The sequence below is a fragment of the Ciconia boyciana genome, chromosome 2 (assembly GCF_034638445.1).
Source record: "Ciconia boyciana chromosome 2, ASM3463844v1, whole genome shotgun sequence".
Lineage (NCBI taxonomy): Eukaryota > Metazoa > Chordata > Aves > Ciconiiformes > Ciconiidae > Ciconia > Ciconia boyciana.
Genome location: NC_132935.1, coordinates 5,017,027 through 5,043,983, shown reverse-complemented (window position 1 = coordinate 5,043,983; position 26,957 = coordinate 5,017,027). Strand labels below are relative to the sequence as shown.

At 37.2% G+C, this 26,957-nt stretch overlaps 1 protein-coding gene across 5 annotated transcripts in view; it reads right to left on the bottom strand.

Moving 5' to 3' along the window:
- The window catches only part of TRAPPC9 (trafficking protein particle complex subunit 9), a 544,235-nt gene that overhangs the window by 416,734 nt on the left and 100,544 nt on the right, over positions 1 to 26,957 (bottom strand). For all 5 annotated transcript variants that reach the window (XM_072851835.1, XM_072851836.1, XM_072851837.1 and 2 more), the window contains 2 exons: positions 23,258 to 23,410; positions 9,145 to 9,269 (listed from right to left, as the gene is read on the bottom strand). In XM_072851835.1, the coding sequence (XP_072707936.1) occupies positions 9,145 to 9,269; positions 23,258 to 23,410 (278 nt within the window). The remainder of the gene's footprint in view (positions 1 to 9,144; positions 9,270 to 23,257; positions 23,411 to 26,957) is intronic.

The following is a 26,957-nucleotide window of genomic DNA, read 5'->3' as shown; positions in this document are numbered from 1 at the left end:
GAGCTATAACAAAGTAGTCTCCCTTATTTTCAGGGCAAAACAAGAAGCAAAGAGATACAAAAAAGTAAACAAGACATGAGTAGTATTTATTTGGTATGTGATTTACCTACTATGTTATCTACTAGGCTCTAAAGATATAAACTAACAGCTATGAGGATAAGGGTGAAGAGATCTTTGTATGGAGTTATAAATTAAAATCTAAAAGATGAAAAGAGAAGAAATGGAGGAAGAAAAGGGTGAATTAAGCTGTAGGTGAAAGGCAAGCTGGAGAATTGCAGATGGAATGCCCTTAGTATTGCTAAAGCATCTATGGAACTGCACAAGTTCAATTATGGTAAAACAAAAATTGTTCAAGCAAGTTCTTAGAATATTGATTGTATCACAGCACATTTTAAATTATTAAGATTTTAATATCTAGCTAAAAATGAAAATGCAGCCATGAATTTTACTGAACTTAAATAGAACGACTCACAAACGCAAACCTACTAAACAGGATGTAGAGAGATTCAATTCAGGACAACTTTGTTGTTGTCATGCTAAGCAGCAACAGGATTTGGAATCAGATGGAATAACAGTAGTTTCAAAATGAAATAAAAAGCATGATTCCATCTATTCCTTGTATTCAGAATTTTGCGTTACAGAAAATAATAACCCAAATCCATAAAATTACTTTTAATAAGAAAGCTTTAATAAGAAAGCACTTCAGCTTTTCTCCAACTGTTTGATGCAAGATATACATTACATTGAAACTCTAATCTTATATTGTGTAACATTTTCTTCTATGCGTAGATCTAAAGATTTGAATAAAATTCTCTCTGACGCAGTTCATTAAATGGCATTACCTTGTCATAAGTGTCAGGAACAATAACATCCTTACGGTAGGTTACAGTTAACTGTAGTGAGACAGCACCTGTATGACACTCTCTGCATTTAATTTCACACTCACATACGTTGAATTAAAATCTTGATTATGCTTTCAAAAGCACATGAACAACTTCATTGGATCAATTTATGTAGGCACTGGAGAACCTTCCAGCTGATCAGAGCTGCCCTATGACTTGGTCTCCCCAGTTCTGTTTTCTGGTGCATTTCTGCTTCTGCCACCACGTTTTCCCACCAGAGCAGCTGCCTTCCTCCCAGCCAATTCCACACTTCTGGTTAAGTTAAAAAGCTATAAATTATCATCACAAGTCTAGTAAAAATGAGCACGGCAAAATTCTATGTTTATCAATACCCATGTAAGGATGAAGTGTGGAAATACATTTGGCCATAAAGTTAATATAATATCCAGAATTTCTATTATACTTGAAAACTAAATATCAAATGCTTCAAAGAGTCTCTACTTACAACAGAATGCAAGTCTCTTCTACATTTTCAGGTAAGTCATTCTGGAAGAATTCTTGTGTTGCAGAGGAAGATTTTCTGTGCTTAGGGGTAAAACAGATCTTTTAAATCTTACCTACAGCTTTGTTCATTAACATACTTGAGCTTACTCTGTCCAGAACCTGATACGGCTGAACATGAGTCAGTTAAGAACTGGAAGACGTAGTCAAAGAAGTATAGCACTACGAATAAAATAAGCACTGTTGAAAGAAAGGGTTTATTAGCTGAAGCATAGCATGATACCTAATATGCTACAGGGCTTCCGATTCAGACCTGGATACACTCTCATTTTAGGAGCCCGTACAATTAATCAAAATCCACCTGCAGAGGAGATGAAAAAACACTTCAAATTGGACATTCAGATGAAATCCAAAGTGCGAGCAGGGAGGCTGAGTACCGATAAAGGCTGTTCATTGTTGTGAACTAAGTCTAATAAGCAGAGCAAGTCTTCAGAGGGCTGATCAACTGCACTCTTAACTCTTGGTGCTGAAACATTCTCCATTTGGCAGAAGCAATCATGAGGACTACTGCAGCAACTCTTAATTGCCAGAGGATCAACACCGAGAGTAGTAAAAATGTACAAAGACTGAGAAACAAATAAATAAGGCACCTGAAATAACGAGTGGCTTTTGCTCTAAACCCCGTGTATGACCTACCTCATCTGTTCTCATTAAGAGAGGAAAATGAAACACGCAAGAACTCACAAGAGCAAAATTCAAGCATATATATCCAGAGGAATCCTGAATTTATGACATTTGACGATGTGGCACATAGCAGTTTACATTCTGAGAGCTCTAGGCTACAGGTGATCTCTGTCCTCTCGAAAAGCTGTGGTAAGGAAATGTATCATCCAATGCAAGCAGAGCATTCAGACAAATAATCTCAATTTCTAATTATTCTTAAAATTTCTTACAGAGCTGCCTGGACTTTCACTACTCTATTCTAAATGTTTGTTCCAACCCTCTCTCCCCTTCAAGTTTCCACTTCAGCCAGTCTTCACATAAGTCCATCTTTTCTTTTTCTCCATTACTTTAACCCAGTCACCTTCACCTCCATTTTTTCCTTTACTTTCTATACAGCTGATGCCCTCCTACATAAGCCCACTTCAATATTAAGATTTTCTGCTTTCTTATCATAATGTCATTATGGAAGTAACCACCTACTGCTGTTCTATTTGTAGAGAGCACTTCTTAGGCATTACCATGATAAACAATCCAAAGTAATTTTCGGACTTCACAGTGATCTCGGGGTATCCCCATCCCCAAATGGGTTCATCTACTGTTACCATCTGAGTTACAACACCTGCTCAGAGGGAACTCCTTTTGTCTGAAATATTTCCAATGTGACAGCATTGGAACACTGAACACAGGTAACAGATATATATGGATGATGTCTGCTGTTGATACTCACTGACTATATTAATGATTCAAATGTAGTCTGGCAAGCTGATGAAAAACTACCAGAAATTTTTTGTTTCAAGAGATACTGACATGTCCTAACTATAGCAACAGGATTTTACTGTAGTTGAGTAACAAGGCCAACGATGGCCATGGATCACTCCTCAGGGAAAGAAGCTCTCATGACTGCAGAGTCTATTATTGTCCACATAAGCTCTGTTCATTGTGTTGATGTCAACTTTAATTTTTCTTTGTTTATCTTTAGACAAGAGAGGAAGATAGATGAAGTGTGGTTTATACAGTAGATTGTACCTGCTGCAGCTACCCTGGATGAGACATTTGTTAGGGTGTAAGTAGACTACCATCTCTTGTTTACTGAGTGACAATGAAAAAAGTCTGGAGAAAACGGTGCTTTTGACAGGCAGATAGTGCATCTATCCAAAATTTTTAATGCGTCTTTCATGTCAAATAAAGTGGCAAAAATTGGAAGTACTTCAAGCTGTAAAATGTGTTGAATTGAAATTGCAGCTACTACAGCGGTAATACTGAATGTAAAATACCAGATGAGATGAATGAATTGAATTTATTCAAATCCAGGGGGGAGTAGCAAATTTATTTTTCCCATGGCTCTAGCAACTAGCTTTAGTAAAATATTTGCTTCATGTTCTGAAGTACAATCCTCTCTAGGGCACAACAGAGTGTTCATTTCTTGATGGAACAATTCACAGAAGAGGAAGAGGGTTGGTGAGCGGAAACAGTGCTGAATACTCAACTAACTATTTATAGAACCCAAAAGCACTTGAAGGAATATAAGCAATGCCAAACTGGGCAGGGAAGGAAAGTTAAGAGCATTTAGACCCAGACTACTCAAAAAATGCAGGCTTTCGTCCAAATCCAGATCATAATCAGATTTTGCCAGGCAGGTACCAACTATCAAGAATCCAGCTCACTCATTTTTGCAGAACAGCTCTACTTTTATTATCCACTTTCTCTCAAGGGAAACTGCAATTCTTTGCCAGGAAGGCAACAAAAACCACCTTGATGACCTGGCAAAGGTTGATTTGGCTCATGGCTCCAATTTGAGCAGACTTCAGGAAATGTGACTGGCTTTCTGGTACTTATCTCACAAATGTCAATTAATTATAAAAAAATATAGATATTATTTTGATAAAAAACAACTTGAGAAGTAAAAGAGCTTTATCTGGGATTTTTTATCTTCTCTTTTACAGGCTTGAATGTTATTAGGGAAACAGAGACAGAGACTTGTGTCTTCCTTTTTTTTTTTTCTTTGTAAGATTTGACCTGTTTAATACTGAAGGAGAACTCAGGGCCACAGAATTTACAAGCATAGTATTGAATTTTAAAATGGGACAGTGTGGAAGTAGAACATCTAACAATCTATGTTTGTGCCTAAGATCTCATTCCTAAATTCACTTTTAGGCAACCAAAAAGAAGGAATCTAAATTTCAATTGTGCTCCACAGATTCAACATCCCCACTAAGTTCAGCAGGATCCAGAATTATTTAAAAGTTAAAAAAAAAAAAAAAAATCCAACTTGTTCTGTTTAAGGGCTTAAACTTAGAATAGATTTAAGGCTTACAGGTAAAAGAAGTTTGAGCTTAAAGCACCAACAAAATAAAGTTTATCTCAATTAACAGCATACTTTCTTACTAGAAGAGCAAAGCCTGAGAACTGCATGGAAAAAATCCAATTAAGGCCTGTATCTCATTTTAATACATTGCTGACTAAATCAGAAAAGATACACTAAAGCCGGTATATTAAATTAGATTAGCTCTACATACCATATTTTAACACTTCCTACCACTTACTGATAATGCAGGAACAGAGTTGTTCCATGAGATTACTTAAACCTCTCCAGTTTCTGCAGTTGAATCTCTAGAATTACAGCTCATGTTCAGTACGCAGAGGGAAATTCTCCTGAACGAGTTTCAAAACAAGTAAATAAGTCATCCGAGGCCCTTATAAATTTTAAACCAGCCCTCAGTCTGCCATACAGCTGGCCAGTAATCGACATCTATGTTTAACAGCTTAAACCAAGATTTTTTAAAATGCACAATATTCTTTCAAAGTTTTCTTCACCCAACTAAAAGACTTCTCCATTTCAACTCTTGATTTGGCCTTTTGTCCAGTTAGGGTCATATAGCATTTCTTAATCCCAAAAGATTTATTCCAAAGAAACCATGGACATTATGTTGAATCAAGATATCTTGATGAATAATTCTCCTTTTCACCTTTTGACAAAAAGGAACTACCAATGAATTACCATTATGTGATGGTAATCACTCTGACTTTAAGGATCAAATTTCCCCAGATCAGACTGATCTCCAAGACTCAAGTCCATAATATCTGGCATGGAGCAAGAGTGTGGTTCTTCCAGCACTGAGAAGAACTAGACTAAGCCAAATAATCTCAGCTTCTCAGTTTTCAGCATGAAAACCAGTACAGAAATCCCTAGGTTAAAAATAACACATTGTTTGCTGAGAGATTATGATATTTGTTAAATTTCTCTCTGCAGCTTTTGCATTAAGACATAGAATAGCTGAATATCTAAACACACTGCAGTGTTACTCAAAAAGTAACACATTCAGCCTTAAAATAGGCTGTTTCATGTACCACTATAACCAAAGCAAAGCAGAGCTAAGCAGGGGCTAACTCACTCTGCTATACAGATGCACCCTAGAACGACCAAGGTTTTTAGACAATGCTTACCACAACCACTCAGTAGTGAACAGTAGAAAAGAGTACATCCGAACATAATATTACACCGTGATATTCTATTCAGCTTGAGGGTATAAGCAAGCTTTATGATGAGGTCATAAAGCAAGTTTTACACTGAATTTATGAGATCATTATAACAGTCATTTCCAGAAGCCAGTGACTGGTTTATTAGAAGACAGCCTGTAGCAAAATTGAAAACGTAGATTGCAGAAAAGTTCAACCGCAATACTGGTGATATCCAAGACTGAAGCACAAAAATTGTAAGGCAAACAAGTGGGGAGGGAAGGTTTAAGCATTAAAACTTAAAAATATCCAAACAAGGACATTTCAGAATCAGCAACAAGAGAAGCATTGATTTACATTAATTTTCGTTTGCAAAAATTCACCTTTATTTGAAGACTAGCTTATGCACAGCATACAGGATTGAAAAACAACTACTACTCCTGAATATTCACAAGAGACAACTATTGCTAAATCATGAATAAATGACAGCAGAGCATTTTCACCACACATACAAATTGTTTAACATCAATCTTGTTTCTTAACTTAAAAACTCCCACTGGCTTCTTGCATTAGTCCTTGTCAAACCACTTTAATTGGCTTGACTATTACAAGATAAACCTTAAAACATAATCAAGCAATCATCCCAAATGGCACTGTGTAGGACACAGGCAATAGCCCACAAGCGCTGAATTGTCCTGCAGCAACAGAGAGAAACTGAAGTATCTTTTAAGGAGGTTCTAGGGAACTCAAAAAGATTCATAAATATCAAATCTTTTGAGACGCAGGTTCAAAGGGAACCTTGGATCATCTCTCTTGTACATATCCCAGCTTGCTACATTTTACACAGCAATGTTCTTACTGAGCAAAAGTGTTTGCATTTGACAACAAACATATATTCATGTACTCTGAAAAATACCCAGTCTAAAACCAAGCAAGTCAAAACCAAAAATATAGCAAATTCTTCAGAACCCAGCCAAGAAAACTGGACCAGAACACATTCTAATTATATCTTTAAATGCTTAATTAACTCAATTATTTACAATAACTGCCTGATAGTTTATTTGGAATTTGTCTAGCTTTTATTTTAAGCTACTGGTAGTTCTTCCGTTTCTTCCTACTAAAGAGCACTGTCAAAGTAGAGAAAAGTCACAAACAGAAATAAACAGACAGTATTAGACAGAAGAAGTAGACAGCGGAGAAAAAGCTGGATATAATACCTTATCACAGAATGACTAGCAGTCAGATGTAATGTAGTCATCTAAATAGACAAACGCAACCTCTTCAGTTACGACAGGTAATTTCTTCTGGTCGTTTGCGCAGTACCAACTGGGCAATATGTCCATATACATAGAGACTTAATTATGTGGATAGTCTGGTGAATCGAAAAATACTTCTAAGATATTCTCAATAGTTCTGAACTTCATAAGCATTTTTAATCCAGGTAGATCAAATGCTTGGTTTATAGTAGTTTAATTGAAACAAACTGGGATAAGATTATTACTTACGATTATATTAATGTGGTAAATAGAAATGGAAGCTATAGAAATGGACATTTGTTAAAATGGAATGAGCCGTGACTGTAAATCACCCTACAGATGGTGATACCTTACTGTATCTCTGTTTTTTCTCTCCTCATCTACAATAGACCAATCTTATAAGTATTAGAAAAACAGAAGTCATATGTTTCCTATCATGGATGTTGTCTGCAAATACATGATTAGAATGATAATCATTTAAGTAATTAGAAATATAATTCTGTAGACTTCCTCCAGAGCTTTATCCTGCTGCCTATTTTAACACCCTGATTTTTATTTTTCCCCCTCTATAAATCATCTCTTCTCAACATTACAAAAAGTGCAAGGTTAATGATTAAGCCTGGTTTAGAACAGATGTTAACCCAGTAAATTTTTAATTTTGGGCATGCTATGGGAGCTGTACAGCAGTCATACATATCAGGCTCAATACACAGCTAAATTTACTGAGCAAGGAACCCCTTGATGCTATTGGAATGTGTGTTCTCTATTTAACATAGTTTTGATCACCTGCAAGGTCCTTCCATCACAAAATACCAATTAATTAAATCAAATTCATTCCATAAACCTAACAACAGAATCAAGCATGTGCATTCCTACCAGACTATTTTACTCTAAGCTGTTAAAAACCAAGTTCTTGCTTTAAAGCTCTCCAACATCCTTGTAATACCATCACATAGATCACTGTGAACCTGCAATTTCTTGGTTGCCAGGACAACTGGCTGACAAGCAAAAAGTGAACCAAAAGGTTTGTTTTAATATATTTGGTACAAAGAAATACTGCATTTCTGGACTTTTAGTCCAATTTCAAAATAACATTCCCCTTGCTTCCATAAGTCAGAAGTGTCTATAGGTCAGACCTTCTACACAAAGTTCTAAACTTAAAAATTAATGCTGGACATTTTATTCACTTGAATATCAAACTGTTTCCTCAGTCATGCTGATTTATATTTATGAGCAATTGGGAAATACCTTGCTATATCATAAAATACAAAGACAGGCTTTACTAATTTTTTATCATCTTTCACATGCTGTCATCATCCTTTTTGTACTGCAGAATCAAATGATAATGAATTAGCAGTGCTAATGGTCCAAAAGAAACATACTTAAAAATTAATAGCATCACCTGTTTATTGATCAAATAGAATTGTAAATAACCTCACTGGGAAGAAAGCAAATTCACATGCTAAGCGAGTTACTGAGAAAAGCAAAGCCTATGTTTGCTTCTCGGCCAAAGACATGCTGAGCCATATATTGCCGTGTACAACACTCAATCTAAGTTCTGACTGAAAGAATTAATGCAGAACACAGATCCATGTAGGAAACGAATCAAATACTACAAGGCATGTAAAACATTCATCAAAGCTATGGAAGAAACCAATGAAGTGCTACAGTACATTTTTGACAATCTCTGTTATTTTAATCTTAAATCAGATCTTCTGCAAATGTGGCCAATATGAAGCTTATTCTTCTTTCACTGCTCAAAACAAGAAGTTTACACCTTCAACAGGTAAGATCTTTGACAGAAAAACAAACACTAGCTTACTCCAGGGAAGACTCTCTCTCAGTAAGCACAGTGCAGCTTCTACCTACACAATTGTTCTTTCATCCTGCTACTTTTATTTACTCTTCTTTTGGCTTTCTCAACTCTTCTGTTTTATTACTTACACGAACACCTCTAAAAGGCTTACTACTGGAAGTGTGAAGATAAGACTTTGATCCCAAAATGTTAAGAAGGTACAAATCCTTCCGTACATTTTAATACAAGAAAACCAAGAATTCATAAAGAAGCACCTTCCTACAGAGTATATAGCATCAGAAAGCAACATGAGGTGACGAACTGACAGTTCCTTGAGTATACCGTACTAACAACCAACTCTTTATAACTTCTACTGTTAGCCTGATCTTGTTTCACCTTTTTGTTTGTTCTAATATAACAATCCAAACACAGAACATCAAGCTGTTCTGAAAAAAACCCAAAGGGAAATATTTATGAGACAAAGAAACCTTTATTTTTTAATCTCACAACAAACCATAACACAGTACAATGAAAACCACATCTTTTACTTATTTTAATGTCACTTACTTACCTTCACATGACTGAAGTCACCAACTTTGCTGCTTTCTTGTGGATTAATAGGTTTAGTCTCTACTCTTGGTTTGACAACCTGCCGAAAAGGACTGGAGAGCGGAAGTCCACTAACACTGATTCCATCTAGAAACAGAATAAATGAAATTACTTTTGCTTGTCTAATGTTATGTTCTATTCCAACGAATCTATATTTGTACTATTAAAGGGAGAGAAAAAAAACACAAACAGAAATATTAACATTTTATACGAAAAGGCAAAACAAAAGGTAAAGATTATTTTGCTATATTTTTCCCTAGAAGCCAAAAAAACCCAAACAGGAATACAGCTAAAATTCAGTGAAGGTCACAGGAAAGGAAGGTAACTGGATTTGAAATATCACAACAGAGATGTTAGAGTTAATAATATGAAATTAGTTTTAATATTTACAATATTAGAAAAGAACAAAGATAAAAGTTTGTGCTTTTCCATGATAGTGATCCTATCAACTGCTTAGTATCTTTAAACTGACTTCCAGTGTGAGGCCTAAGGATTCCTTTTGCAAGTATATACTGTGGAAAAGAACAGAAACCATCTACTGATGTAAAAATATATAAAATATTTGTCATGTATAACAGAGAATGGAAACTAAGGTTTACATTGTAATAGTGAACAAAAAGCTTAACAGAAATTGGTATCTTTAGAGGAACATCCTCAGTTTGGTATTTACTAGCCATCTGTGTACTGGCATATAGTATAGCAATAAAAGACAATATGACGACTTAGTAGTATTTTTAATTGCTGACAAGCTTGTATAACTTGAAGGTAAATAAATACACTGCAGCATATTTGGGTTTCTCAACCTACCAAAGCTACATTCTAAGCACAAACCATTAAAACATGTGAAAATTACTGTTGAATCAAAAAGCCAGAGGAACAAGAAAATTAAAATAATGACGTTTTAACATACATTAAAACTAGATTCACAATTTATTAACAATTCTTTTTTATTTAAATTTACATCCAAAGCCCAAAGAAGAGAAGGATTTTGTTCCTTTATGCTGTGCAGAGCAACCGCAGTCCACAAACACCAATTAAATACAAGCAAAATCTCATATACTGCAGCAGAGACATATATCTAAAGATACAGGAAACACCAAGTTATTACACAAAACCCAAACACATTTCCTCTTTGGAAATTGCTCCTATCAAATTATATTTGCTAGTATCACATTCCAATTCCATGGATGACCTCGAATCTGGACCTGATGCGAATACATTCCTCAAAAAAAGAAAACAGAAGAACAAGATGAAGCATGAAATGGTTTTGCTTCAGTAAAATTCAACGCCACAGGTATCCAAATGAGAAAACAAAGGGCATTTCCCATATTCCTTTACTTCCAATTTCCTTCACTAACTAGTTTTAAAATGCACCTTAGTTCAGCCTTAAAGGTACAACACTATGATAAACATCAGATTTGAAGATTGTATTTATTTGATGTATTATTATTTGATGAAGATTGTATTTATCAGATGAAACATCTGATTCAGGAGGCTTACTAGCCAAAAAAAACTTGCAAGTTTTTAATTTACAATTAACTTACTTAATATGAAAAAAAAACCAAAAAAACAAAAGAAACATTACTGTTTTGCAGGAAATTAATATTTCCATCGCTAGCCATCATCAACATCATTCGCTCAATCAAACCAGAGCATCCAAGGCTTCCTAAAAGGCCACTAACCTTTACAGATTACGGCAAAAAATGTATTGACATCCACTGATGTACTTCATGTGGGAAAAGCCTGACTTGATGCTGTATATTTGTACTGGGTTTGGCTAGGACAGAGTTAATTTTCTTCACAGTGGCTAGTATGGGGCTATGTTTTGGATTTCTGCTGAAAACCGTGTTGATAACACAAGGATGTTTTAGTTACTGCTGAGCAGTGCTTACACAGAGTCAAGGCCTTTTCTGCTTCTCACCCCACCCCACCAGCGAGCAGGCTGGGGGGGCACAAGACGTTGGGAGGGGACACGGCTGGGACAGCTGACCCCAGCTGCCCAAAGGGCTATTCCATACCATATGGCGTCATGCTCAGCAATAAAACTGGGGGGTGGGGGGAGTCTGCTGTTGAGGGACAGGCTGGGCATTGGTTGGCTGGTGGTGAGCAATTGTTTTCATTTGCATCACTTGTCTTTCTTGGGTTTTATTTTCCTCTCTCTTTGTTTTTGGTTGGGGTTTTTTTGTCTTTTCCTTACTTTTTAAAAAAAATATTATTATATCTTTTTTTAATTATTAAACTTTTTTTATCTCAACCCATGAGTTTCTTTCTCACTTTTCCCCTTCCAATTTTTCCCCCACCCCACCGGGAAGTGGGGACTGAGTGAGCGGCTGTGCGGTGCTTAGTTGCTGACTGGGGTTAAACCACGATATTCTCAAGGCCTCTACTGACTTCTGCAGAGGATTGCTGGAAGCTGAGTCAAGATGTCCAAAATGCCATTCTTGCAGTTGCCACAGTGTACTACTGGCTCCCCAAAGGCCAAGGTACTACTCTTCGGAAGATGGTACAAGATGCTACCACTGAAGTAGTGGAAGGAATGATCCAACTCACAGAAACAATTCTCAGTGCTTTAAAGGAAGCGAATTTTAAGGAAGAGAAATTTAAAGGAAGGGAAAATTATTTTGATGGTCCTGGTGACCTTCACGAAAGAAGCAAAAGAACTAGTAGCTAAATAAAATACATATCAATTTTTGTGTGGAGTGCATGAAAAATTGCCTTTTTCCCCCTCAACCCATAGCACAAGTTGTCACATTTATGATTGGTGTTCATTAGATGTAAGTCTTCATGAAACAGTTAGGATGGACTTTGCCACACCTCGTGTTTTGGTGCATGGTTTTGAAGCAAATCTCATCATTATCCCCACTTAACTGGGTTTGCATAGCTGTTTCAGTGCATGCAAATTAGATTCTTTTTGAGTAAACAAAACAAAATCAAAGACTTTAATCCCAGAGTACAAGTAATGTACTCCAACCCCTGACAGAGGCATAATAGTCTGAACCAACAAGCAGCCCTTCAGATAAATTTGAATCACGTATGTGGAGGGGATATTTTATCCAGAGGGCCAGAATAAGTCAGGCCTCAGGTGAAATACCTGAATTGCACCACAAAGTAATGTAAGAGCTTTAGCACCACGTGCTTCTACCTACCAATCTACTCCTACTGTATCATCTTAAATACAATACAGCCTTTCGTCACTAAATCCAGCAATTCTAAATAAGGAATTATAGTGAGATCACCAGGCATTGTAAGAACAGAAAAAAGCTGTGCGTGATCAGACGTTATATACTACACATTCAAGACCAGGCATTTAGAGTTTCGTTAGATGTAAGATCCAAATACAACAAAGGCCCTAATGAATTTTCAGAACCACACAACTTGCTGTCTACCTAAATTAATCTGGGTTGCCAACCATCTGATGGAACTACTCTTTGCTGGTCAGATTACAGTTTCCAGCCACCTTTAGACAGCCAGCACAGATCAAGCATTCTTCAATGGACAGTCTGAAAGAATTTGAAAGTGAAAGACTAACACCGTTTTTTCCAGTGTTATATCTTTGCTCAAGCATATTGCCAAAACATCGAATATCCTGTTGTACTGGGGGAGAGCAGGACAGGCAGGTGAGAACACCCTGCCTGCTCAATGTAGCTTTATTAAGAATTAGTCAAAACTTACTGTGCATAAATTTGTTTATCTATGTGCAAACACTGCCTTGGACTGTTCAGTACAAATTTTTTAATAGATTACTGTTATGGCACAGGTGTTAAAGTGACTCGCATAGGCTTATCAAAGTAAGAGAAATACATGATATAATACCTGTTCCATCTTTTACATGGCATCATAGATAAGAACAACAAAGATAAGGCATCATGGTGTCTCAAATTCAAGCAACAATAGTTCCAGTTACACATCCCAAAGGTTTGTATTTTGATTATAAGCTTGTATGATAATCCATGCATTTTCATAGAATGGTTTGGATTGGAAGGGACCTTTAAAGATCATCTAGGCCAAACCCCACTTCACCTTCTTTCTTCACCTTCACTGTTGTTCTTTTCCACGTTAGCTAGTTAATGACTTATACATTAAAACAAACAAAAAAACAATAACCAAAAAAACCCCCAAACTGAGAGCAACCAGAGCATGAAGGGAACGTGTCCACATTGTACTACCATGCAGCATTAGCCTGGTTTTCCTCATTGTTAGAATTCTTCTTTTAATCCCTATGAACGTTCAAATTAAGACTGTTTATTAATATTAAATATTAAAACATATTTGTTCCACGTGGGTCCACTGCAGAAAGATCAATCAGCAGCATCTAACTGATAAAAAATCAGAAGGGGTAAGTCTGAACAGGGCAGCTACAAATGGGAAGACAATTGTATGAGTTATTATATGACTGTCCTGGAAAACTGGAAAACACATGAGCTAAACTTAGTAGTTTTTATTAATATTCAGCTAAAATTAAGAAAGCCTTTCTTCTTACAATATAACTACATTAAATTTTGCAGTAATCTAGCCCATGAAGACCAGGGAAAAGGAAGGGAGATGAGAGCACGAAAGAATTTTGTATGGGCTAATAGGTATTTTATTTCTAACTTGCACAAGAAATAACAAGGTATCAAACTACTCCTCAACCAGCTCTTAGCATCTCTTAAAAGCCAACTGTTATTAAAGCAAACATTACCCTAAGATTTGAGGCAATAATACACTAAAAAGTTCAAGACAGCTTGCCAACAAAACTGATCATAAATCTATTTGATAGCAGGCTTTAAAATCCACTCATTTTTAATTAAAAAAAAAGGTTTACCTGAGGAAAAATAATTCTTTTCAAACTGATGAATGATTTTCACTAGTTCTATATTTAGAACAAAAGTTGACACTGATTGGTGCATAAAAATGCAAAGAAAAACATGAAAAGAACCAAGCCATAAAAAATTGCATGGCATGAGTCAGATTTTCCATTTTATATAAGGCACAAGTTTTCCTTTCTTTGAGAAAGGAACAGATAATACCTAAAACAACATCATGGACATACAACTAATGCCTTTGTTAATTGGTTTATCTTTAAAAAACCCATTCTATTTTAATTTTCTTAGGGGAAAAAAAAAGACAAAGGTTGGTTTAAACCTTTTCTCTGGGGAAGAGAGAATTTTTTTAATCTCCACATTGTACCTGCAAAAGGAGGTATGACAGCAAAGTAAACACTGATTCTGCTTCAGGCTAAGAGGAAAGTCTAAGGTAACTATTGAGTGGTCAAACTTTCTGTTTCAAGTCTGTGGCACTCGAGTACAGCATACAACACAGAGCCCAGTGCCAGGCCCTGTGTTATACTTCAAATTACTCACCCCCTCACAACTTTGACTGTGCAAAGGGACTTCTCTGCCAGAGGACAAAAAGAATTAATGTTCTGCTGCTAGCAAATTTATTTTCATTATTTAGCTTCTCCTGTTCTTTGACCAGGCAGCAAAGTTGGTTAGATATTGTCCAGCTCCTCTGCAATACATTAGTCACCACAGAATGGGGAAATACATTCTGTTAAAAGCGCTGGTAGGTTGCAAAACTTAATGATGGCAGAAGAAAACAGGTAATTGAAAAATTTAGAGCATCAATGAAGCAGTTCACTGGAAGTTTTAAATTACTTGATATTTATATTTTTTCAGACTTCATAGATTTTATTTTCTCTCATGAAGTTTAGAGATTTGAAGATGCTAAATCCTCCACAGCATTCTTTCGTCAATCCATACTGTCAAACAGCTTGAGCAGCCTTTCACTATAAAAAGAACAATTGTCTTTCTACTCTGTCCAGAAAGCTTCCTAATTTCTAGAATCCACATTGAATATTTCCATGGTAACAGCACATGACCAATACTTTTCCCATGGTAACTGCAAAAACGCAGCTTGCCTTTCCAACATCGTAGTCACTGCTGTCACAACAGAGCAAAATCTCTTACCGGCATTTCCTCTCTCCTCTCGAATGTTAAGTAAATTGTCAATTTAACTTCATTAGCCACTTTCACAGCACGCTGCACAGAAGAATCCCACACAATTTTGTATTTGAACGAGGGAAAGTTTATTAAGGGAGTTAAACCTGTAGATTTATTACCCAATGACTAAGCACTGAAGAAAGAGCTGGCACGGGGCAGCTTCCATCCCACTCTAATACACAACTCCCTTGTAACGCTTTGTTGTACAACGATCACTGGCCTGATCCAGGTGACAAAAATGTATACACTTTTCAACAGGCACATCACAACTATGGTGTTCTCAAACTCTGTGGCAAGGAAACCCTTGAATAACCTTACCACTGAAGCCAGGACACCATGGAAGTTTGTGTTCCAAGGCAGTCTACAGGTAACTGGCAATACAAAGTCATGTGAGATGCAAAACAGCATAAGAATTTAGGTTAAACTGCTTCTCTGCAGAAATACTATAATCCAATAGCAGTACAAACATGCTTATTGCTGTTTTCTGAAGACACATGAAAGGTACTTAATATGATATATGGGGTGTCCATGCCCAGATGTTGGCAGCGAGAGCTGCAGGGGTGGCTTCTGGGAAGAGAGGCCAGGGCTGCCCCATGCCAGACACAGCTGGTTCCAGCCGGTCCCAGCCGGCTCCAAGGGCCCCACCGCAGGACACAGCTGAGCCCCTCAGCCAAGCTGGGGGTGTCTGGGGGAAAAGAGGTTTCCGAAAGGGCACAGAGCGGCAGAGGCAGAGGAGGAGGAAGCCAAGGAGGGAGCAGCAGCAGAGGGACCCCGCGGCTGGAGGAGGAGGAGGGCAGGAGGTGCTGCAGGCCCGCAGCAGGGCTCCCCTGCAGCCCTGGAGAGACCCCGCTGGAGCAGAGACCCACCCTGCAGCCCGGGGAGGGCCCCACGCCGCAGCAGGGGGATATTTCCTGCAGGAGCTGCGGCCGTGGAGAGCCCGGGCGGGAGCAGGTTGTCCCTGAAGGACTGCAGCCCGGGGCAGGGCCCGCGCTGGAGCAGGAGACGGGTGAGGAGGGAGGAGCGGCTGAGAGGGGCTGTGATGGACTGACCACAACCCCCCATCCCCATCCCCTGCACCCCTTGGCGGGAGAGCAGTCGGGAGTGAATGGGTGAAGGTGAGACTGGGAAAGGGGCGAAAGATGTTGTCTTAATGTTTGTCTTTTTGTTTCTCACCACACAGGTCTATTTTATTTGGCAGTAAATTACATAATTTTCCACAGGTCAAGTCTGTTTTGCCCGTGACAGTAACTGATACATGATCTTCCTGTCTTTACCTCAACCCATGAGCTTTCTCATCCTGTTTTCTCTCCCTGTCCTGTTTAAGATGGAGAATGAGCAAGTGGCGGGGGGGGAGGGCGTTTGGCCTGTAGTCAAGGTTAACCACCACATATTAAAAAATAGAAAAACATTATCATAACTTCTTTCTTACATGAGTGTTTTAACAGTATGAAATAATAACCCAAGTGATATCTTGGAGTTTTTCGAAAGTACACAACTTGAGCGTAAAATATGAAAACTAAATGCCCCCTCAACCCATTTGTTTATTTTGTCAATCCATTGCCTGATAGAAATTTCAAAACAAAAAGCCTTTTGGTAGGCAACCTCTCCTAAGAATACTGTAACAGTTTTAAAGTACTTTCAGCATGCAGAAAAAAGAGAAAAAAACGACTCAAGGTAGGAGAGAGTATGCTTGCCAAACCAGAATATGCCTTTTTTTCCCAGAAAAAAGGCTTGTATTCTGCTGAAAGTAGGCAGAACTATAGAAACTTGCTGTCTGCTGCAGCAAAGAGGGGAATAACACGAGAGTAGATAGAGTTTCAGGCAATATAATCCACTTCACCCTTCACACTACAGGTGGGCATTAAGATACAGTTCCTTCCCTCTCTCAAAAACATGCTTAAGACTATCACACAAGAGACCCCAGGCAGCAGTACTCCAGGCAAAGCTACTAGGAATGCATCAACTCTCTGGCTCCCAGGAGCAGGGCAGAGACAACACGTAGCAGACTAAGCACTTCTTTGAGACTCCATTACATTTGAAGAGGATTAATAATAATTAACAATAGAAAACGCAGTATAAGTAAAGATTCCTTCCTGAGGTTGGTGAACTAACTAAACTAGAATTGGCAGCTAAATTTAGATTAAGGGTGAATACAACGAAAGGGAGCAAATGAAGTGTAAATAAATTCATAATCAAAGACTAGAGATTATTTACGCAGAATACATTAGATGCTAAAATAAAGTGCCTCAGCAAGGAAATAGCATAACAGGATGGCAGGTCAATTAGCCTGTACGTGCCAATAATAAATGTATTGCTATTTGCCTCATGTCTGTCTTACCTATTTACATTGCAAAGATTTGGGGCCTGAAACATCTCTTACTACCTGTTTGCATAGCAGCTGGTACAACTCATGTAGGCTAAGGTCCTACGGCACTTATATGCTGTTAAAAAAATCCACTCTGTATCAGTCAAATTATGAGACAAGATCGTTTATCTAGATTAAAAGGCAGTTGGAAGAGAAAAAGGCACTTTATCTTCTGTAAGCCCTAAAGCTGGAATTCAAGAACTCTGTAAGAAAAGTTCACAAAAAATTAAGAATATTTTTAAAGTAACACAGTGATGAATTTATAGCGGACACAGAAACATTTGTAGTTAAAAAAAACCCAAAACAAACAAACAAACAAACAAAACACCACTTATTTACTCATATTAATAGTGCAACCAAAATGAAAACTGACATCTTCAAACTGCAGAGACAAAATACTTCTTAGAAATTAAGTCCTTTGAAAAAATATTCTGAATTATTAAATGTACTAAAGGCAACCAAGCATAGTAACATGTAATCGATCATACTGAAATATCTCTGAGGACTTCCATCATCATCATCAGTAATACAATTATCCTAATAGAGTCCTCTAGGCTACTTAGTTTTTCAGACCTGTCAAGACTACATTTAAATTCAAAACCAGGTATCTTTCTAACAAAGAAATATATTGTCTATATGCTATGTAAGTGTAGGAACATTTTAAAGTAGATAAAATCTAGCCATTTAAACAGAAAAGCAAAAAAGTGAGTATGAAACATACAGTGGTCTTGCATACCAATATTAAAAAATATTCAAGATCACTGCTTTTAGAAATATGCTATTATTTCTCTGAAACCTTTTCTCCCCCAGAGAAGGGAAAGAGAGACTTAAAGCATAGATTTGCTTCTCTCTTAGCATGTAATTAATTAGTTCTTTTGATGAGTTTATTAATTTAAATATTGTTGCACCTGTCTTTAGGTTCCCTATACACAGAATGAATGAACGCTAACATTTTACATAATGAAGTACTCATTGTAGATTAATTCATTAACTTTGCAAAACATTACCCCCTTGTAACAGCTTTTCTAAAAGCCTGCTTCCCACTAACAAGTTACCATTTATAATGCAATCCAGAAAGAGGAGCTATTGTTCTTTTCCCATTTAGCATCAGGGAAATACTGGATTTCAGAAATTAAAGTATAATGACTGGGAAGGAGAATTCATTATGCTTATAATGTGAGCATCCCATTGACCTCTTTGATTTAACAGGTGACAGAGATCTTACTGCTTAACCTCCTTAAGCCTGGCTTTACCAAGCAGATAGAGTGCTTCCTCCTGTCTTACCTAGTGCAACAACCTTAACGGCAAATTAAATACACACACTGACTTTCCTGACCAGGGAACCAAGAACGTATGTAAAAGGAACCTTGAGCCACCCAGCTGAAGGACAGAAGATACAAAACTTCATCTGCATTTGCACCAAACAGATCTCCTACAGGGAACCCCTAAATCTTGGTCAACTGCTTTCAAGACATAAACCTGGTCATCTTAATCCTAATTAACAATGTGTTTCTAGAACACCTGCCCAGCTGTTCAAAGTGTTTGCAAAGTAATTAATTCCAAAGATAATAAACCAAGGCAATCCAGATTGTGACAAGAACCCTAAATGACATTCTTTAATAGGATGCACATTCTTCTGCAGTGTTATCTGGCATGTTTATTAGGCTGTGTTTGCATAAACCCAATTCCCAGCATGGAAGTCTATACAACACAAACAGAATGGCATGTTCCTGACATCACAGCTAAGACCTTACAAAACTTAATGACTGGGTGATAAAATGTCAAATGAAATTCAGTACAAAAAAAGGGGAAAAAAAACAACCCTAAACTTATATGTGAAATAAGAGGCTCTCAGCATATCATCACTGTTCAGGAGCAAGATCCTGGAGCTATGGTTCACGGATTCATGAATCTACAAACTCAATGTTCAGCAATAGTCAAAAAAGCAAATGACAAATTGTGCATTACTGCATTGTAATAAGGAAAGTAATATAAAACAAAGAGCATCATTAGGTCACGACAGAAATACATAGATCACCTTTCAAATAGTGTGTACAGCCTACCTCAAACATACAGAACTGAAAGGGTTCAAAAGGGACAAGGCTGATCAATGTATGGAACTGTTTCCATAACAGGGATAACTAAGCCAGTTAGAAATCTTCAGTCTGTGAAAGAGACCACTGTGGCAATAACATGAGGAAATGTATAAAATCATGAGTGTAGGTAAGATGTTTAGAAGATGTACTGTTAGCTGTTTCTTGCAATACAAGAACCAGGTAGTATCAGAAGGACACCAGTAGGTGCAATGCTGCTAAAAGTAATTTAGCTATGACTCTTCTTGTCACAGCATGCTGTACGGTGCTGACAGAGAGACTGAAGAATTTTATAAATGAGAAACCCACTGAGGATGACTAATAATGCCTGAAAACAGAGAAACCTTATCAGGCTTTGGAAGTTCCTGAGCTAACAACAGTTGGAGCCAAAAAGCCTAAAGGAAAGTAGCATGTACGTTCATGATTCTCCCTATATTCTCCCACAGGCATCTGCTCTTAGCCACTATCACAGCCAGGATATTGGACTAGACGGTCATTGATCTGATCCTGTACAGCCACTCATGTGTTTTTGCTTCCTTTAATCTAGAAGAACATCTAACATTTTTCCTTACGAGAGAGTATACCATCAACACACAAGAATTAGATCAGCAATTTTGATTGATAACTTAGTTTACTTTCCAATTGGGTAAGTATATCATCAGAAACATCAGTAATTTATCCTTTCTGTACTATGTCCTTATTACAAACAGCGTAAAAGGAAACAATTTCAGCAGCAAATGAAAACAGATCAAAGTAACAGATGCCCTGCTAAGAGCATTACTTTTAAAAGACAGAAGTATTTTGATCATCATTGTAAATCTGGTCTTCAAAAGAAAAAGGTACCATAGCTACCATATGCTTAAAAGTCATGTCATAGTTGCCATTCATTTTTCTAGCTCTTTACTGTTCTTCACACCAGGATCTTACCTGCTGTCATGGTTTAACCCAGCAAGCAGCTAAACACCACGCAGCCGTTTGCTCACTCCCCCCACAGTGGGATGGGGGAGAGAATCGGAAAAAAGGTAAAACTTGTGGGCTGAGATAAAGACAATTTAATAGGACAGAAAAGGAAGGGAAAATAATAATAATGATAAAAGAATATACAAAACAAGTGATGCACAATGCAATTGCTCACCACCCACTGACCGATGCCCAGACCGCCCCCGAGCAGCAGCCGTGCCCCACTCCCAGCCAACGTCCCCAGTTTTTAGTTCAGCATGACGTCATATGGTATGGAATATCCCTTTGGCCAGTTGGGGTCAGCTGTCCTGGCCGTGTCCCCTCCCAGCTTCTTGTGCACCTCCAGCCTCCTCGCTGGCAGGGCAGTATGAGGAGCTGAAAAGTCCTTGACCAGTGTAAGCATTGCTCAGCAACAACTAAAACATCAGTGTGTTATCAACATTATCCTCATTCTAAATCCAAACCACAGCACTATACCAGCTACTAGGAAGAAAATTAACTCTATCCCAGCCAAAACCAGGACACCTGCCTTTTTCGAAAGTACAACTTTGTAAAGTTAGAAGTGATACAGAAAAATTACAGTAGCAAGTAAAAATGTCAATGTATTTAGCATCTCTAATAATACTTTGAAAGTGCACACAGTACATAGCACCCAAAGACACTAAAGTTCTAAAGAAACACTAACAGATTCTACTTCTTTATCATCACTGAATGAGAAAAGGTTGAATTGCCTCCAGGCTTCAGTTACACAACCTTTCAAAGAAGCTGTAGGCAGAAATAACAAGGTAAAAATGTTGTTTCAAGATTTTGTTTGTATGTGGTCCCATAAAAGTTAGATACAGGTAAAAAAACAGAGGCCCAAATCCACTATCCCACAACTGTTCTATGTCAATACCAAAAAATAAGTATGTTATCTTCTCCTTCTATAGAATATTTTGTTTGTATGTTATTTCATCTATAAAACTGCTGGGCAAGTGCAGCTTCAGAGTGCCTTTTTGGAGACAGGGCAAATTAAGGAAATTTTATATATATATATATATTTAGCAGTTACAAAAATGAAATCAACAGAACTGGCACTAAAGACAGTAATGTCTAGCTTTTAAAATATTGACTTCCATAATTATTTTTCAAGTTATATTGATTGCATCAATCAAGTTCCTTCTCATTTCCATGCCTCTAATTTCTTTCCTATTAATGTTAATCTGTAAACAAATAAAAGCTAAGTTTCCGAAGTTCCATTTGAATTTTGAATCAACTGGCCTATACCCTTACCATACAACGTAACAGATAATGAGTTGAATTATAATCTAATAAAAGTTCTTATAAAATAATCAAGAAATAAGGCATGGAATTGCAATGGAAAAGAGAGGTCATCTACAGGGTACATGAGGACCAAGAGTTCGGGGATCTGTAAGTAATGCAGTATCCTCTGCTCCTGAAACAGTAAAATCATCCTACAGTTAATGTCAGATCTGCTACTGCCTCCCCACTTCTGTGAATCTGTAGCACAAACTTGTGCTGTACAGAATTACATTTCCTATCAAGGGCATTTCTCAAAGCCTCAATTCCCTGGCAGCTGTGTTTTTACAATAATATCAGGATGCGGTCTTCCTCCACTATCAGCTTTTTCAAAAAGTTCTAAAGTAAACCTTAGTGCAGCAACACATTGGGTTTTGTGCAGTTAAATCCTAAAATATTTTTATAATTTATATATTTTACACCAGGGAGATTTAAAAAAAAAAAAAAGTCTTTTAATCTTTACTAACAATTAATATAATTTCTGTCTAAATGCATTTGCAAGATAACTCACAGAAATCAGTCCTATTCAACTTGAATAAGCTATGCATGTAATTTTGTTGTATTTTTCCTATACTGAAAAGAGTTATTTTTTAAAGATTAGTTATACTGATAATGCATACCTGCAACTGGATCCTGGGAAACAGTCCAAATAATAATGATACTGTTTTTTTTTTTAATACAGGAATATCTTGTTTTGTCAAGTTAATTCAATCAGTGTAAATATATCAAGCAATTGAAAAAATACAGGGTATAGCAAATACTCCAGTGAGACTGTGTGTGTTTATTATAAAAAGGAAATTGTTATTACAAGTATCTGGTACTTATAATTCCAGATAATTCTAATACAAGCAAACACTGTTTGGTTTTTTTATTGAAAAGAAACGATGAGTTTAAGCATATGGAACTTTCTCTACAGTACAAATATTAGGGGGATTATGCCCTACATTGCAGTATGTCACTTCTGGCAAAACTGCAGTCAGCCACAATTAAGAATTCTGTCTTGGATAACTAAATGATCAACTTCATGTTATTTCCCTTTAAAACTCACTGATGTTTGCAAACTATTTATCTTTGTAAGATAAGGATACAAAGAGACACATCAAAAACACTCTCTATCAATAAAGATTTAAAAAGATAGCAGGGCAAGGTCTCATGATGGGAAAGTTTGGTCAGACTATGATGCCCATAGTTGTCACAAAAATTTAGTCTTCAATCCATACAGCTCACTGAACAGTTGTCTTTGCATTACAAGACACAAAGATGAAAATACACAGCCACATCACACACCATATTTTAAAATGAATGGCACAACAATTGGATAAGTGTTTCTCAGAAGTACATACAAGCCTCCTAAGCAAGGAGAAATTAAAAACTCACCATCACTGAGATCTTGCAGAAGGTTTTCTTGGCATGAAAAGTCCAGCTTCACTTTAATGTTTACAGTAAATGTTGCAATCTTTCCAGGTTTTAGAGGAAACTGGGAGAGAGTATCTTCTAGCTTCCAACTCAAGAAGTCCCCATACAGCTTCTCTGTATTAAAATAAGTAAATATTTCATGAGTATAACCCCTGTGTTAAGGAAGTTTAAGTTTATAACTTGTAGAGAGTATTAACTGAGTTGTTATTTTCTGTTTAAATTCCAAAATATTTACAATTAAGGCATTAAAAATTAATGTAACACTAGAAAGATAGAGAGGTTACTGACATTGACCTGGAAGCATGTAGATCACGAAGCTCAAAATATGAATTTAAGTGAAGACGACCACTACCCGAAAAAAAATATTGCACAATAGGCAGCATTAAATATACACTTTGAATACAGCCTGAAGGGGACCTAAAAGTTCATATAGTTTTCAATCATACAGACTTCAACTCAGGAAATGTCACATGAATGCAAGAACATTTCATCAAAATATTACGCCAAAATGAATCAGTTACAATTCTAAAGCACCTGTAACATCATTATTTAGTTACTTATTGAGCAACAGAGAAGGCTAGGAAGACTACTGGCTTTCATTTTTTTATAAAATAAAGTCCTTTGTCAAAACTGAGAAGCATAAAGTATGCAAGACCAAAACATTAAGGATGCTGCCAAACAGGATTAGTTTGTGTTAAAAGATATTTGTTTGATAAATTATTTATCATTGGTCCATATGAGATAGGGTATAATTGCGAATTGTCTCCATAAGATGATACCCGACATACAATAATGGTTTCAGTACAGCACTTAGATACCAAAATAAACCCAAGGTCACTGTTTTAATAACAAATCTCACAGGCAAAACATCACTAATTAAAGCAGAGCACAGCAAACTGCAAAAACCAACACCGATCTTTAACATGTACAGCAAAAAAATGAGCATGGTGCAGATCAGGTAAACCAATGCTAGGAGCAGATGGATCAATATCACGTCCCACAACTACTAACAGATCTGAATTCCTTAATACGCTCTGGTTAATCTGTTATTATCTCAAGCCCTTTGTGCCCCACATTGGGCGCCAAAAAGGACTGTTGTGGTTTAGTCCCAGCCGGCAACTAAGCACCACGCAGCCGCTCGCTCACTCCGCCCCAGTGGGATGGGGGAGAGAATCGGAAGAGCAAAAGTAAGAAAACTCGAGGGTTGAGATAAAGACAGTTTAATAGGGAAAGCAAAAGCCACACACGCAAGCAAAGCAAAGCAAGGAATTCATTCACTCCTTCCCATGGGCAGGCAGGTGTTCAGCCATCTCCAGGAAAGCAGGGCTCTATCACACGTAGTGGTTACTTGGGAAGACAAACGCCATCACTCCTAATGTCCCCCCTTCCTTCTTCTTCCCCAGCTTTATATACTGAGCATGACGCCATGTGGTATGGAATAGCCCTTTGGGCAGTTTGGATCAACTGTCCTGGCTGTGTCCCCTCCCAGCTTCTTCTGCACCTGGCAGAGCAGGGGAAGCTGAAAAGTCCTTGACCAGTGCAGCAACAATGAAAACATCTCTGTATTATCAACACTGTTTTCAGCACAAATCCAAAACATAGCCCCATACCAGCCACTATAAAGAAAATTAACTCTATCTCAGCTGAAACCAGGACACTGTAATTATTAGTTCCTCTCTCCTAAGCCTAACATGCCAGAAGATAATATGAGAAAAAAACCAATATTTACTGTTCATCAATACATTGAGATACTTTATCCAGTTATTTGGTCTCCTTAGTACTCCAGTAACATCAAAAGTTCCATCTTGTAATAAAGAGGAGCAGAGGGTTAAGTCCGCTTCAGGAAGAAGGGTGAGTTAGTTATGTGTTATTTCAAGCTCTGAAGCATGCCAAAAGCTAGAGTCATGGACATTTAAGTACCTTCAGCAAAAGTAATCAAAAAAGTGATATTTATGAACTTTACACAAGATAATTTTTTTTAGAATGACTGGAAAGGTTGTTACATACTAGAACAGTACAATAACACAGTGACTTCTTCCTGAATTAATCTTATTTCAGATACTAAATAGACACAAGAAATATCTGCTAATATCTTACTTCTTTTATGCGCTTCATGAATGATCCCCAGGTGTAGAAAAAAAATATATATCACTTAATGTCTCAGTGCTTCACTTCTAATCCATTGTAGAGGGTCTGGCTGAGATGGAGTTAATTTTCTTTATAGCAGCCTATATGGTGCTGTATTTTGGATTCGTGACTCAAACAGTGTTGATAACGCACCAGTTTTTTGGCTATTGCTGGCCAGTACTTGCACAGCATCAAGGCCTTCTCTTTTCCCGCTCTGCCTTGCCAGCGAGTAGGCCAGCAGTGGGCAAAAAGCTAGATGGGAACACAACTGGGACAGCTGAGCCAGACTGACCAAAGGGATATTCCATGCCATAAAATGTCATTTTGTTTCAGTTTTTTCTTCCTCTTTCCTTTGCTTATTAAACAATCTTTATCTCTACCTATGAGCTTTCTCACTTTTGCCCCTCCAATTCTCGTCCCCACCCCTCTGGGGGAGAGGATGCGGGGAGTGAGCGAGAAATTGGGTGGGGGCTTCGCTTCTGGCCCGGGTCAACCCACCACATCCATAAATTCATTAATATTTGCAGGACCATACAATGTTAAACACTGCCGAAAAGTCTATTAATACATAAAACAAACATGATGGTTTGACTGGCAGAATCCTAAAAATATATTTATTAATTTATTGTAGCAGTGCATACTATCTCCAAAGTACACTGAAGAATTCTTCTAAAGGCTCATTTAAACACCATTTGAGCACTGCTTGCATAACACGGGGACCACTGAAAGTCACACAGTTCATCTCTACTTCATGCGAGGCTACTGTATTTAAGAGCAAGTTAGTGTATTGCCATTTCAGAGCCTTTCCAAAACCATCATCTAAGATCTATGTGTGAGAAAATGGGGTGGGAAGACTGCCTCAACAACTACAATCTAGAATTAAGGATCTTTCAAAAAAAGTAATTAGAATTCCAGTCCAAACTTTGTTGATTTGCACAGAAACAACTGTATCTAGGGAAAGAAAAAAAAAAAGTGAATATTTTTCCATTAGCTTCCACCTAAACAATAACTGCTTTGCCCGAGATGTATTTTTCTCACAGACCATCAATTGTTGTCCTGTGTCTTTCCATATCTCATCAATATTATAGACTTCTTTATAAGAATAAAGATGAGGTAAAAGTAAAAAATCCTCCTAATAATTGTATCCTTGAAGTCACCTCCACCTCATCTAATGATTTAGCTGTAACTATATCACTGTTCTGATTTTCTTCTACTTTCAAGAAAAGCAGCAGCTTAACAAGTACAGCAATCTCTATACCCTTTTCCTCATAAGTAAAAAAATAATATGCTAAAGGGATGTTTTTCCTCAGTGTAAGCAAAGAATGACATATCCAAAGCACTTGAGTGTTTCTTCAGTTTAATGAAAAAATTGTTTCCAAAATGTATTTTCATGAAGTAGGAGATTTATGTTAAGATATTATGAGTGAAAAGACTTTCCAAGTGAGAACAGCCCTTCCAGACACTCTCTAATTTAACACCTGTAATTACAAGACAAGGTCTAAATGCTTGAGCTAAAAGTTAAACTGTAGAGAAA